This window comes from Carcharhinus amblyrhynchos, unplaced genomic scaffold, assembly GCF_965287045.1.
Source record: "Carcharhinus amblyrhynchos unplaced genomic scaffold, sCarAmb.v2.hapA scaffold_693, whole genome shotgun sequence".
NCBI lineage: Eukaryota > Metazoa > Chordata > Chondrichthyes > Carcharhiniformes > Carcharhinidae > Carcharhinus > Carcharhinus amblyrhynchos.
In genome coordinates this window covers 67,257-83,164 of record NW_027650433.1, presented here as the reverse complement: position 1 = coordinate 83,164, position 15,908 = coordinate 67,257, and the positions used below count along the sequence as shown (strand labels likewise).

Here is a 15,908-nt window from a genome sequence, read left to right as displayed (position 1 = left end):
ACACCCCCCCATGACTCCCCACTGAACCACCTCACTACCACCCTGGTCACCCCAACAAATCCCCCGATGCCATGACTACATTCAACCCTCTGGGTCACTCCTATCATTCTGATCCCCCAACTGTCCCTAACTACCACCCCCACCTCGAGTACCTCCTAACCGTCCGACTACCCCTCAAGTACTCAGCCCGTTATTCATGGCGAATTTAAAATCTTCTCCAAGAGACAAATATTTTTGATTATAACAAGTTCCACTTCTGTAATTGTAGGATTGTGAAAACGTTGCTGCACTGATTCCCGACGTGCGAACGTATAGCAACCTTTGTACACTTACCTGTTGTGATAAGTGTGTCGGTTAAAAAAAGGTCAAATAAACTTTGATCATCAAACCCACCATATTTTACTTGTAACTTTATAGAAATGCAATCACTTTTCTCTTGTTCTCTTTTTAATAGGGGTAAAATGACTCAAGATACTGATCTCACCACGAAAGGTGAAAAGCACAAAGTATCGGATCAGTTGAAGCAGCAAGGTCTCGGCCTGGCAGAAGCTGATGGTAAGCTGTGACGACCTGGCGGAGACGATGGAGTCCTGAGCTGTTTGTAATATCAAACCAAGAGGGGCTGCTGAAGGGATAGTAAACGGGCTGGAGTGATCCGAAAATATTCATTATTTTGAAAATATACAAAAAACAGTAGTTTTATCCCTTTTTGCTTTTGCAGCTAATGGTGTTAATCATTTCAGCAGCGAGAAACTTAATAGCTATCTGCTGTTACTTTGGAACGAGTAAATACATCTAAATCATTGTCACCTGCAGACTGAGTGGTTTTGTGAGATGGTGATGATGCAGTTATACGAGAGATGACCTGTAAGGAATGTGGGAGTTATCCCCAGTAGACCTGGAGTTAGAAGAATCATAGAATCCTTACAGTGTAGAAAGAGACCATTCGGCCCATCGAGTCCGCACCGACAACAATCCCACCCCGGCCCTAACCGCATTATCCCATAGATTTATCCCATTAATCCCTCTAATTTACACAATGATGTTGTCTACATGGACTTTAGCAAGGCCTTTGACAAGGTACCGCATGGTAGGCTGTCGCACGAGGTTAAATCTCATGGGATCCACGGTGAGGTATCTAAATGGATACAAAATTGGCTTCCAACGCCGGCATACCCACTTCTTGACAGAAGCCAGACGGTGGTTGTAGAGAGTTTTTCAAACTGGAGGCCTGTGACTAGCGGTGTGCCTCAGGGATCAGGGCTGGGTCCTCTGTTATTGTCACTTATATTAATGATTTGGATGAGAATATCGGGGGCACGGTTAGTAAGTCTACAGGGACACCAAGATTGATGGCATAGTGGACAGTGAAGAAAGTTATCTCCGATCGCAACGGGATCTTGATCAGTTGGGCCAGTGTGCTGACGAATGGCAAACGAAGTTTGATTTAGACAAATGTGAGGTGATGCATTTTAATCGATCGATCCAGGGCAGGACTGACTCAGTTGATGGTAGCGCACTGGGGAGAGTTATAGAACAAAGAGATCTAGGGGTACAGGATCATAGCCCAATTGATCAAGATCCTGTTGCAATCCTAGATGACCTTCTTCACTGTGCACTATGCCACCAATCTTGGTGCCATCTGCAAACTTACTAACTATGCTTACAAATCATCAATAGAAATGACAAATTACAGTGGACCCAGTACTGGTTCCTGAGGCACACCGGGAAGTCACAGGCCTCCAGTTTGAAAAACAATCGTCTACAACCAGCCTCTGGCTTATCAAGCCAATTTTGTATCCATTTGCCTACCTCACCTTGGATCCCATATAATTTAACCTTATGCAACAATCTACAATGCGTTACCTCGTCAAAGGCTTTGCTAAAGAGATCTATAAAATAATGACGGGCACAGATCAACTAGATAGTCAATACCTTTTCCCAAGATAGGGAAATCTAAAACTAGAGGGCATAGGTTTAAGATGAGAGGGGAGAGATACAAAAGGGTCCAGTGGGGCAATTTATTTCACACAGAAGATGGTGAGTGTCTGGAACAAGTTGCCAGAGGTAGTAGTATAGGCGGGTACAATTTTGTCTTTTAAAAAGCACTTAGATAGTTAGATGGGTAAGATGAGTATAGAGGGATATGGGCCAAATGTGGGCAATTGGGACTAGCTTAGGCGTTTTAAAAAAAGGGCGGCGTGGACATGTTGAGCCGAAGAGCCTGCTTCCATGCTGTAAACCTCGTGACTCTATGACTCTACTCTAACTAGTACGTGGCCCTGGCAGTAGTCCAGAAATTACTACCTTTGAGGTCCTGCACTTTAGCCTTCTGCCTAACTCTCTATATTCACACTTCAGGACCTTCTCTCTTTTCCTACTTATGTCATTGGTACAAAATGTACAATGACCTCTGGCTGCTCACCCTCCCCCTTAAGAATGCCCTGCAATCGCTCACAGACATCCTTGACCCTGACACCAGGGAGGCAGCACACCATCCTGGAGTCTCAATTGCGGCCACAGAAATGCCTGTCTGTGCTCTAATTAACGAGTCCCTATCGCTACCGCTCGCTTGCTCTTTGCCTGACCCTGTCCCATAGCAGAACTAAATGTGGTGCAAAGGCCTGGCTGCTGTCGGTAATTTCCTTCTCAACATTATCCAAGACGATGTAACTGTTTGAAAGGGGAATAGCCGCAGGAGACTCCTGCATTACCTGCCTGCCCCTCTCGGTGATCACCCATCTACCTGACTGAACCCACGGTGCGACAACCTCCCCGTAACTAGTGTCTATCACACTCTCTGCCTCCTGCACGCTCCACAGTGCATCCACCTGTCGCTCCAACCAAACGATGCAGTCTGTGAGGAGCTGCAACTGGACATACTTCCTGCAGACAAAGTTGTCAGGGAGACTAGATAGCTCCCTAATTTCCCACATCTGGCAGGAGGATCATGCCACTGCCCGAGCTGCCATACTGCCCTTATACAGCTAAAAGGATAAAAGAATCTCAACTCACCATTCCGCTATTTGTGGTCCTCCCAGTGACTTTTTTTTTGGTTAGAGGAGGAGGTAGGGAGAGAAACACTGAAGTAGTATTTTGCGTTTAACTGTCCCTTTACGACAGCTCTTCCAGAAATCACTTTCTGGTTGCAGTGACTATGCCGACGCAAATCTTAACTGAAACAACCAATCAGCATCACCTCTCTGCTGCCCTCACCTGGACTCTCCGGGAGCACGGGAGTCATCCTCGGGAGTGTGGGGTTTATCCCGGGGAGATTGGAATAAAAAAGATGGTGGGGGAAATAGCAAATGCGCTAGTGGTAATTTTTCAAAATTCACTGGACTCTGGGGTGCTTCCCGCAGATCGGAAAACGGCAAATGTGGCGCCGCTGTTTGAAAAAGGAGGTAGACAAAAGGCGGGTGACTATAGGCCGGTCAGCTTAACTTCTGTAGTAGGGAAAACGCTTGAATCTATCGTCAAAGAAGAAATAGCGAGACATCTGGATATAAATTGTCCCATTGGTAAGACGGAGTGTGGGTTCATAAAGGGCAGGTCACGTTTGACTAATTTGGTGGAATTCTTTGAGAACATTACATGTGCAGTGAACAATGGGGAACCTGGGGATGTGGTGTATCTGGATTTCCAGAAGGCATTTGACAAGGTGCTGCACCAACTACTTCTACGTAAGATAAAGGTGCGCAGTGTTACAGGTAATGTATTAGCATGGATAGAGGATTGGTTAACTAACAGAAAGCAAAGAGTGGGGGTAAATGGTTGTTTTTCTGGTTGGCGATCAGTGACTAGTGGTGTGCCTCAAGGATCAGTGTTGCAGTTGCAATTGTTTACGACTTACATAGACGATTTGGGGTTAGGGATCAAGTGTAATGTGTCAAAATTCACAAATGACACTAAGATGAATGGCAGAGCAAAGTGTGCAGAGGAAGCTAAAGTCTGCAAAGGGATACAGATAGTCTAAGTGAGTGGGGGAGGGTCTGGCAGATGGAGTACAATGTTGATAAATGTGAGGTCATCCATTTTGGTAGGAATAACAGCAAAATGGACTATTATTTAAATGGTAAAAAATTGCAGCGTGCTGCTGTGCAGATGGACCTGGGTGTCCTTGTATAAGAATTGCAAGGAATTGGTTTGCAGGTGCAGCAGGTAATTAAGAAGGCAAATGGAACTTTATTCTTCATTGCTAGAGGGACGGAGTTTAAAAACAGCGAGGTTATGTTGCAGCTGTATAAGGTGCTGGTGAGGCCACACCTGGAGTACTGTGTACAGTTTTGGTCTCCCTACTTGAGAAAGAATATATTGGCATTTGAGAGGGTGCAGAGGAGATTCATTAGCGTTATAGATTCACAGAGGTTTACAGCATGGAAAGAGGTCCTTCGGCCCAACTTGTCCATGCCGCTCCTTTCTTTAAACCATTAGGCTAGTCCCAATTGTCCGCATTTGGCTCATATCCCTCTATACCCATCTTACTAATGTAACTTTGTAAACACTTTTTAAAAGACCAAATTGGACCCGCCTCTACTACTACCTCTGGCAGCTTGTTCCAGAAACTCACCACCCTTTGTGTGAAAAAATTGCCCATCTGGACCATTTTATATCTTTCCCCTCTCACCTTTAACCTCTGCACTCTAGCTTTAGACTCCCCCAACTTTGGGAAAAGACATTGACTATCTTGCTGATCTGCGCCCCTCATTATTTTATAGGCCTCTATAAAATCATCCCTAAGCCTCCAGAGACAAAAAAAGTCCCAGTCTATCCAGCTGCTCCTTATAACTCAACCATCAAGTCCCAGTAGCATCCCAGTAAATCTTTGCCGCACTCTTTCTAGTTAAATAATATCCTGCCTATAATCGTAGGATCCCGACAGTGCAGAAGGCGGCCACTCGGCCCATCGAGTCTGCACCGACCACAATCTCACCCAGGCCCTATCTTCATAATCCCACTTATTTACCCTAGCTAGTCCCCCGACACAAAGGGCAATTTAGCATGGCCAATTCACCTAACCCACACATCTTTGGATTGTAGGAGGAAACCGGAGCACCCGAAGAAAACCACGCAGACACAGGGAGAACATGCAGACTCCACGGCGACAGTGATCCAAGGCCAGAATTGAACCCATGTCCCTGGCACTGTGAGGCAGCAGTGCTAACCACTGTGCCACAATGCCGCTCTAAGGTGACTCTATCGGGTTCTCACTGGGGAAAAGTCTGTGGATAAGAGTGGTGGAACGCACACGCAGCAGAGAGCACTCTGTGAAGCACCTACCCCTTCCCCGTTACCTTGCTAGCACTTGGCACAGTTCACAATCTGATTGCCCTGGCTGGAGGTGGCATTATTGCAGCGGCAACAGAGGTCGATTTCGGAGCTGAGAGGGTTGGTTTATGAGGAGAAACTGAGTAGACTGGGGCTATATTCATTAGAATTCAGAAGAACGAGGGGAGATCTTACAGAAATGTATAAGGTTATGAAGGGAACAGATAAGATAAACGCAGGGAAGTTGTTTCCACTGGCGGGTGAAACTAGAACTCGGGGGCATGGCCTCAAAATAAGGGGGAGCAGATTTAGCACTGAGTTGAGGAGGAACTTCTTCACACAAAGGATTGTAAATCTGTGGAATTCTCTGCCCAGTGAAGCAGTTGAGGCTACCTCATTGAATGTTTTTAAGGCAAGGATAGATAAATTTTTGAACAGTGAAGGAATTAAGAGTTATGGTGAGCGGGCGGGTAAATGGAGTTGACTCCACGAAAAATCTGATTGAATGGCGGAGCAGGCTCAAGGAGCCCGATGGCCTACTCCTGCACCTATTCTTCTGTTCTAATGTCCTATGGGACTGTAGGAGTTATCCCCGGGAGAGTGGGAATTATCCTGCGGAGAGCGGGAGTTATCCTCGGAAGTTATCCCCGGGAGAGCGGGAGTTATCCCCGGGAGAGCGGGAGTTATCCTCGGGAGTTATCCCCGGGAGAGCAGGAGTTATCCTCGGAAGTTATCCCCGGGAGAGCGGGAGTTATCCCCGGGAGAGCGGGAGTTATCCTCGGAAGTTATCCCCGGGAGAGCGGGAGTTATCCTCGGAAGTTATCCCCGGGAGAGCGGGAGTTATCCCCGGGAGAGCGGGAGTTATCCCCGGGAGAGCGGGAGTTATCCTCGGAAGTTATCCCCGGGAGAGCGGGAGTTATCCTCGGGAGTTATCCCCGGGAGAGCGGGAGTTATCCTCGGAAGTTATCCCCGGGAGAGCGGGAGTTATCCCCGGGAGAGCGGGAGTTATCCTCGGGAGTTATCCCCGGGAGAGCGGGAGTTATCCTCGGAAGTTATCCCCGGGAGAGCGGGAGTTATCCTCGGAAGTTATCCCCGGGAGAGCGAATAGAGCATGGGGTTTGAAGTAGCTGCAGAGCGAGTGAAGAAATGGCTAATGAATAAAAGTGCAGTCAATGTAATTTATATGGATTTTAGCAAAGCCTTTGACAAGGTCCCATGTGGGACACTTATAAAGAAGGTCAATTCACATGGGATACAGGGTATTTTCACAAAATCGGTTCAAAATTGGCTCAGACATAACAGAGGATGATGCTTTAGTGACTGGAACCCAGTGGCGTACCACAAGGATCTGTCTGGGCCCCCCTACTATTTGTCATTTCTCTAACAACATTGACGACTACTCGGGGGTAGGATTAGCAAGGTTGCAGATGACACGAAGATTGGTCGGCAGCGAGACGGAGTCTTGGGCTACAAGGGGATATAAATGGAACGGTCAAACAGGCAGATAAGTGAAATGCAATTTAACTCTGAAAAATGTGAGGTGATACACTTTGAAGGAGTAATTTGACAAGAAAGTATTCAATGAATGGTAGGACACTAGGAGGTTTTGTAGAACAAAGGGACCTTGGCATGTTTAACCACAGATCTCTGAAAGTGAAGAGCATGTTTGTAGGGTGGTGAAAAAGGCATTTGGGACACTTGCCATTATCAATCAAGACATAGATTACAAAAGCAGGGAATTCATGTCGGAGTCGCATAGAACTTTGGTGAGGCCACAGCTGGAGCACCGCGTGCAGTTCTGGTCGCCACAATATCGGAAGGATGTGATTGCACTGAAGGGGGTGCAGTTCACCAGGATGCTGCCTGGGATGTAATATTTAAATTATGAAAGAGGTTGCATAGACTTTGGTTGTTTTCATTGGAGCAAAGAAGACTGAGGGTGACCTGATGAGGTGTGCAAGATTATGAGAGACATGGACAGAGTGGATAAGGAGCAGCTGTTCCCCTTAGTTGAAGAGTCAGTCACAAGGGAACATCAGCTCAAGGTGAGGAGCAGGAGGTTTGGGGGCATGTGAGGAAAAATATTTTTCGCCAGAGGTTGGTAACGGTCTGGAATGCGCTGCCTGGGAGAATGGTAGAAGCTGGTTGCCTCACATCCTTCAAAAAGTATCTGGATAAGCACTTGGCACATCATAACGTTCAGGGCTATGGGCTACGTGCTGGTAGATGGGATTGGGTGGGAGTTCAGGTGTTTCTATTGTTTCAGTGTGGACTCAATGGGCTGAATGATTGCTCTCTTGCACCGTATGATTCTATGACACGTCGAAACTCCTCGTCGTCAGTGGTTCAGGAAACCCACAATATTTACTTGGTATCAGGGTTGGCAGTATAGCACACAGACTTGGCTCTGTTAATTCACTCATCTTTGAAATGGAGGTGGAAAAAGGGGACCCTGAAATAACTCTAAAATAATTGCGAGCACATCTGTCTCCTGGTTTAAAAAAAACCCTCAATAAACATGTTTTCGATTCATCAATCCGAAGAACAGAAAAAACAATATAATCTCTCACAGCCACTCGAAAAATATTGTCAAAGAATTGTTCATCCGAAATTCTGACTGATGAACTAATGATGGATCGAATAGTGGAATTCATAACAATTTAGTTCACAAGCAGCTACTTCGGGTGAAAGACTTAATGTTACAACTGTGCAATTTACATAAGAACATAAGAAATAGGAGCAGGAGTAGGCCATCTAGCCCCTTCGAGCCTGCCCCACCGTTCAATAAGATCATGGCTGATCTGATAGTGGTTCAGTTCCACTTACCCGCCTGCTTCCCATAACCCTTAATTCCCTTATTGATCAGAAATCTATCTACCTGCGACTTAAACATATTTAGCGAGGCAGCCTCCACCACTTCAATGGGCGGAGAATTCCAGAGATTCACCGCCCTCTGGGAGAAGAAGTTCCTCCTCAACTCTGTTCTAAACTGACCCTGCCTTATCTTGAGGCTGTGTCCTCTAGTTCTTGTTTCCTTTCTAAGTGGAAAGAATCTCTCTGCCTCCACCCTATCTAGTCCCTTCATTATCTTATATGTCTCTATAAGATCACCCCTCAGCCTGCTAAATTCCAACGTACAGGCCCAATCTACTCAATCTCTCCTCATCAGCTAACCCCCTCATCTCCGGTATTGACCTGGCGAACGTTCTCTGCACCCCCACTAAGGCCAATATATCCTTTCGCAAATAAGGGGACCAAAACTGCACACGGTACTCCAGTTGCAACCTCACCAATACCCTGTACAATTGCAGCAAGTCCTCCCTGCTTTACTACTTTAAAAGACAAAGAATGGTCAAATTAAAATGGCTGTTGTGTTAATTTACTGACCGCCAAGCAAGAAATTAATTCAAATCATGAAATGGATGCACCTGGTTAGAGCTGAGATTACATTAAAAATGATTCCTGAGACCCTGCAGGGTCCCAAGAGGAGGTTGAGAGACAAGCCAATTCGGATCGGCAATGTGGGGTCTACAATGTGGGTGAGTGATTAGCTCCAGGAGGGCAAAGAAGACCCTGGAACAGAGGAGACAATGAGGCCAGTCGCATTTACCCCCACCCTCAGGCTGCCAAGGACAGCTGTAGGGATATGAGCAGCATGGATAGGAACTGCCAATCATCCTGGGGGGCAGGTTATCAGCGATATTATCACGGGTGGCTGGAAGTCTAAGATGGAAGGCTGGCGTGATCTGCTCCCAAGAGAGCTGGGGGAATGAAAGTTAGAGTGACCTTCCCCTGGCACAGGAGGGAGGCACCTCCCTAATAAAATCCCCAAACCTTTTTTGTAAACCAGTTATACCGAGTATTGTAGTGCGTGATTCTGCCACTGATTGGCACCCACGAGTTAACCCTTTGGGAGCTGACATTGAATGGCACTACAGCATTGTGATTCATCTGTACTCGTACCCAAACTCGCCCAGGCCCACGATGTGATAATGACTTCTTAACCTTCCTCACCTGATCATAACATCGAGGTGTCTCCCCAGGATCCATAGCTGAAAATGAGGGAACCTGTTGTCTGTAACACCATGTTGCTGAAGTACCTTGGCGGACATTCTCTGGCTGCCCAGGACCTTAAAAGTCTGTGGTGATGCTGCCCTCCTCGGCGTGCAGGGCTGGAGGTATGTCAGTAACGGGAAGAGAGGAGGCAGATTGACTGGACATCCCCAGGGTATCCTGGATGGAGGGCACTTGGATTCATCTGGTGATCCCCCTCACTGTGGGTGCCTGGGGCTCTGGATTGCTCAATGGGACAGAGAGGCAGCTGGAGTGAGATCCAGAAGCCCCACCATCCTTTGGCACTGACACTCATGAAATCCCACAAGTTCTTGCACAATGCAGTTGATGCCCTCAGCCACAGAGCATATGATCTGGATTATGGAGTTGACACTCGCAACGTGGGGTGCACGTCCTGCACCAAGGTTTCCACTGCAGTTGCCACTCTCGCAGTGTTGGCCACATTTTGCTGGAGTGACGGCACCATCTCCTCAGACAGAAGGTGAAGGAACTCCTCCAATCGGTAGGACTCTTAGCTGTGTTGAGGAGCAGAGGACCTTGGGGTCCGGGTCCAAAGGACTCTTAAATCAGTCTCGCAAGTAAGGGATGTGGTCAAGAAGACGTACGGTGTACCGGCCTTCATTAATCGAGGAATTGAGATTCGGAGTCGGGAGGTAATGCTGCAACTCTATAGGACCCTGGTCAGACCCCACTTGGAGCACTGTGCGCAGTTCTGGTCGCCTCACTACAGGAAGGATGTGGAAGCTATTGAGAGGGTGCAGAGGAGATTTACAAGGATGTTGCCTGGATTGGGAGGCATGCCTTATGAAGATAGGTTGAGGGAGCTGGGGCTCTTCTCCCTGGAGAGACGAAGGTTGAGAGGCGACCTGATAGAGGTTTATGAAATGTTGAGAGGAATAGATAGGGTGGATTCTCAGAGGCTATTTCCCAGGGCTGAAATTGTCGCTACGAGAGGACACAGGTTTAAGGTGCTGGGGAGCAGGTACAGAGGAGATGTCAGGAGTAGGTTTTTCACTCAGAGGGTGGTGAGTGAGTAGAATCACTGTAGTTACAGACCAGTCTGTAGTTGGAAAAATGCTAGAATCCGTCATCAAAGAAGCAATAGCGAGGCACCTAGAAAAGGATGGTTTGATAGAGCAGACGCAGCACGGATTCATTAAGGGGACGACGTGTTTGATGAATTTATTGGATTTCTATGAGGATGTGACTAGTGCGGTAGACAGAGGGGAACCGGTGGATGTGGTGTTTTTAGATTTCCAAAAGGCGTTTGATAAGGTGCCTCACAAAAGGTTGCTACACAAGGTTAGGGTGCACTGAGTTGGGGGTAAGGTGTTTGCATGGATAGAGGGTTGGCTGTCTAATAGGAAGCAGAGAGTTGGTATCAATGGGTGCTATTCTGGTTGGCGGTCGGTGACTAAGAAGGCATACGGTATAAGAAGGCATACGGTGTCTTGGCGTTTATTGGTAGGGGGATTGAATTTAGGAGTCGCAGTGTTATGTTGCAACTGTACACAACTCTGGTGCGGCCGCACTTCTGTGTGCAGTTCTGGTCCCCACATTACAGGAAGGATGTGGAGGCTTTGGAGAGGGTGCAGAGGAGGTTTACCAGGATGTTGCCTGGTATGGAGGGGAGGTCCTATGAGGAGAGACTGAGAGATTTGGGGTTGTTTTCGCTGGAAAGAAGGCGGCTAAGAGGGGACCTTATTGAAACATATAAGATGATTAGAGGTTTAGACAGGGTAGATAGTGATAGCCTTTTTCCTAGGATGGAGAAAGCTAGCACGAGGGGGCACGACTTTAAATTAAGGGGGGGTAGTTATAGGACAGATGTCAGGGGTAGGTTCTTTACCCAGAGGGTGGTGAGGGATTGGAATGCCCTGCCTGCTGCAGTTGTAAATGCGCCTAGTTTGGGGGCGTTTAAGAGATCCGTGGATAGGTTTATGGACGAAAAGGGATTGGTTTAGGTTAGTGAGTCATTGTTTTTTAACTGGTCGGCGCAACATCGTGGGCCGAAGGGCCTGTTCTGCGCTGTAATGTTCTATGTTCTATGTTCTATGTAGTGGAGTGCCGCAGGGATCGGTGCTCGGACCTCAACAGTTTACCATTTATATAGATGAAATTTGCTGATGACACGAAGATGAGTGGGAAAGCAAATTGTGTGGAGGGTGTGGAAAGTCTGTAGAGAAATCTAGATAGGCTGAGCGAGTGGGCGAAAAGCTGCAGCATGCTACGGTGCAGAGGGACCTGGGAGTCCTTGTGCATGAGTCGCAAAAACCCAGTCTACAGGTGCAGCAGTTGATCAAGAAGGCGAATGGGATGTTGGCCTTTATAGCGAGGGGGATAGAATATAAAAGCAGGGAGGTCTTGCTGCAACTGTACAGGGCACTGGTGAGGCCGCAGCTGGAGTACTGTGTGCAGTTTTGGTCGCCGCACTTGTGCGAGGATATATTGGCCTTGGAGGGAGTGCAGAGGAGGTTCACGAGGCTGATACCGGAGATGAGGGGGTTAGCCTATGAAGAGAGACTAAATAGACTGGGTCTGTACTCGTTGGAGTTTAGAAAGATGAGGGGGGATCTTATAGAGACGTATAAGATAATGAAGGGGATGGAGAGGGTAGAGGTAGAGAGATTCTTCCCACTTAGAAAGGATAGCAGGACTAGAGGACACAATCTCAAGATAAGGGGGGGGGGTGCAGTTTAGATCAAAGTTGAGGAGGAACTTCTTCACTCAAAGGGTGGTGAATCTCTGGAATTTTCTGCCCGTTGAAGTGGTGGAGGCTACCTCGCTATATTTAAGTCACGGGTAGATAGGTTTTTGACAGACAGGGGGATTAAGGGTTATGGGGAGAAAGCGGGAAAGTGGAACTGAGCCACTTCAGATCAGCCATGATCTTATTGAATGGCGGGGCAGGCTCGAAGGGCTAGATGGCCTACTCCTGCTCCTATTTCTTACGTTCTTATGAATCGGCTGCTGTCGGTAGTGGTAGAGGCGAACTCGCTGGGGTCTTTTAAGAGACTTCTGGATGTGTGCACAGGATTTAATGGGATTGAGAGTTATAGATAGTTCTATGGCCTGGTAGGTATGGATACGATAGGTGCAACTTGTGGGCCGAAGGGCCTGTTTGTGCTGTAGTGTTCTATGTCCTATGAATGGTGGGGCAGGCTCGAGGGGCCAGATGGCCTACTCCTGTTCCTAGTTAGAACATAAGAACATAAGAAATAGGAGCAGGAGTAGGCCATCTAGCCCTTCGAGCCTGCCCCGCCATTCAATAAGATCATGGCTGATCTGTTGTGGCTCAGTTCCACTTTCCCGCCCTCTCCCCATAACCCTTAATCCCCTCTCTTATCAAGAACCCATCAACCCGCTTCTTAAAAATATTTAGCGAGGCAGCCTCCACCACTTCAACGGGCAGAGAATTCCAGAGATTCACCACCCTTTGAGTGAAGAAGTTCCTCCTCAACTCCGTTCTAAACCGCCCCCCTTATGTTCTTATGCTCAGAATAAGTCTTGTGAGATCAAGGAATATCTCCAGACAGAATTTCCCTTCTATCTCTATGCAGTCAACTTCTACAAAGTAATATTTCCAAGTTTGTGATGATTTGAAATTTGGTGAGGAGGACATTAAGATGTTTCGAGGTGATTTAGACAAGTTGAATAAGTGGGAAAATGTGTGGACGGTGCAGCATAAAGTGGATAAATGTGAAGTTATCTACTTTGGATGGAGAAACAGAATGGCAGCGTATTGTTTTAATGGTGATAGATTGGGAAATGTTAATGTAGAAAGGGACCTGTGTGCCTTTGTACTACAGTCACTAAAAGCAAGCGTGCAGGTACAGCAAATGGTTTGCTGGCCTTCATTACAATAGGACTTGAGTATAGGAACAAGAATGTCTTAATGCAATTGTTTTTATAAATATATAAAAAGGAAGAGGCTGGCTAGGGTGAATGTTGGTCCTTTAGAGGATGAGAAAGGGGACCTAGTGGTAGGGGATGGGGATATGGCTAAAGTATTGAAAAACTTTTTTGTTTCTGTCTTCATGGAGGAGGACGTGAATAATTTGCCGGGTGTTAGCGATGGAAAGGTGGTAGGACTGGAGGGTCTTAATGACGTTACTGTTACTAGAGAGGCGGTGCTCGACAGACTGGAGGGACTGATTGTGGACAAGTCCCCAGGACCGGATGGAATGCATCCGAGGGTCCTGAAAGAAATGGCGGAGGTGATAGTGGATGCCTTGGTGGTTATTTTCCAGACGTCGCTGGATTCCGGGGAAGTGCCGGAAGATTGGAAAGCGGCTAATGTTACGCCGTTGTTTAAGAAGGGTGCCAGGCAAAAGGCGGGGAATTATAGGCCGGTTAGTTTAACGTCTGTGGTAGGTAAAATGTTAGAATCTGTCATTAAGGAGGAAACTGCGAGGCATCTTGAAGGGAATTGCTTGATAGAGCAGACGCAGCACGGTTTCATTAAAGGGAAGTCGTGTCTGACAAATTTACTGGAGTTCTATGAGGATGTGTCTAGGGCGGTGGATAGAGGAGAGCCGGTGGGTGTGGTCTTTCTAGATTTTCAGAAGGCGTTTGACAAAGTACCTCACAAGAGGTTATTGCAGAAGGTCGAGGGACATGGAGTTGGGGGTAGGGTGTTAGCGTGGATAGAGGATTGGTTGTCAAATAGGAGGCAGAGAGTGGGGGTCAACGGGTGCTATTCGGATTGGCGGATGGTGACTAGTAGAGTGCCCCAGGGGTCGGTGCTGGGGCCTCAGCTTTTTACCATTTATATAGATGATCTGGAGGAGGGAACAGAGTGTAGGGTGTCGAAATTTGCTGATGACACCAAGATTGGGGGAACGGCAAATTGTGCGGAGTGTGTGGAGAGTCTGCAGAAGGATCTAGATAGGCTGGGCGAATGGGCCAGGAAATGGCAAATGGAATTTAATGTTGGCAAGTGTGAGGTGGTCCACTTTGGTAGAAAAAATGGTAGGAAGGACTATTACTTACGGGGCGAAAAACTGCAGCAGGCGACGGTGCAGAGGGACCTCGGGGTCCTTGTGCATGAGTCGCAAAAACCCAGCTTGCAGGTGCAGCAGGTGGTCAGGAAGGCGAATGGGATGCTGGCCTTCATAGCGAGGGGGATTGAATATAAAAGTAGGGAGGTCTTGCTGCGGCTGTATAGGGCATTGGTGAGGCCGCAGCTGGAGTACTGTGTGCAGTTTTGGGCGCCGCACCTGCGCAAAGATATTTTGGCCTTGGAGGGAGTGCAGAGGAGGTTTACTAGGCTGATACCGGAGTTGAGGGGGTTGAGCTATGAGGAGAGGCTGAATAAACTGGGCTTGTACTCGTTGGAGTTTAGAAGAATGAGGGGAGATCTCACTGAGACGTATAAGATGATGAATGGGATGGATAGGATAGAGGTGGAGAGACTCCTCCCGCTCAAAAAAGACAGTAGGACTAGGGGGCACAGCCTCAAGATAAAAGGGGGGCGGTTTAGAACGGAGTTGAGGAGGAACTTCTTCACTCAAAGGATGGTGAATCTCTGGAATTCTCTGCCCGTTGAAGTGGTGGAGGCTGCCTCGCTAAATATTTTTAAGACGCGGGTTGATGGGTTTTTGATAAGAGAGGGGATTAAGGGTTATGGGGAGAGGGTGGGAAAGTGGAACTGAGCCACGACAGATCAGCCATGATCTTATTGAATGGCGGGGCAGGCTCGAAGGGCTAGATGGCCTACTCCTGCTCCTATTTCTTATGTTCTTATGTTCTTATGTAAGAGCCTTAGTGAGACTACACAGGGATATTGTGTAGTTTTATCTAAGGATATAGTTCTTCAATCAGAGGGCGGTGAATCTGTGAAATTCTCTACCACAGAAGGCTTTGAAGTCCAAATCACTGAATATATTTAAGAAGGAAGTAGATCAACTCAAGACTCTAAACGCATCAATGGGTATGGAGAGGGTGAGGAAGTCTGACATTCTTATGAAGGATCATCCATGATCATATTAAATGGTGGAACAGGCTCAAAGGGCCAAATAGCTTACTTCTGTTCTTATTTTCTATGTTTCTTTACTTCTATTTAACACACAAACATGAAACAAAAAAAACTGAAATAAAATCAATCCTTTAAGGCTTGAAGAATAGGGAGAGGATAATCTGTCTTCCTCTCCTGCTCTCAGCTGCTGTCCTTGGACAATCTTACCCCCTAACCAGGTGACACACACATCAAGTCCATATTTGGTCAACTGTCAATACATTGGGATCATCATTTTCTCAGTTAGCATTGTAGCCATGGCAGTCACTCCACACATTTGAACTGTTCAACCTGTTCATTCTGGCTGGCAGTGAGCTTTAGGACCATAATGAAACGGGATGAGTAAGTCTGCACGTATCCTCATCGTGGAGGTTGCATTGTTGAATTTATTCAAGGGAGAGTTCAACACACTTCTAATAGCCAAGGGAGTCAAATGTTATCAGGGACAGATGACAAAGTGAATTGAGGCCCCAATCAGATCAGCCATGATCTTATTGAAGGCAGGTTAAAGAAGCTGACCAGCCTTCCTCTGTTCCTAATGAGAGTCACT

The 15,908-nt window shown here is 47.1% G+C and overlaps 1 protein-coding gene across 2 annotated transcripts in view; it reads left to right on the top strand.

Moving 5' to 3' along the window:
- The first annotated feature begins 460 nt into the window (after positions 1-460).
- Positions 461-15,908, top strand: part of LOC145339834 (protein piccolo-like) — a 57,039-nt gene continuing 41,591 nt past the window's right edge. Inside the window, exon 1 of one of the 2 annotated variants that reach the window (XM_080184366.1) lies at positions 461-555. In XM_080184366.1, coding sequence (XP_080040492.1) covers positions 462-555 — 94 coding nt within the window. In that variant the 5' untranslated portion in view covers position 461. Of the gene's footprint in view, positions 556-5,105; positions 5,191-15,908 lie in introns of those variants that run through there. The other variant, XM_080184367.1, reaches the window with a different exon arrangement.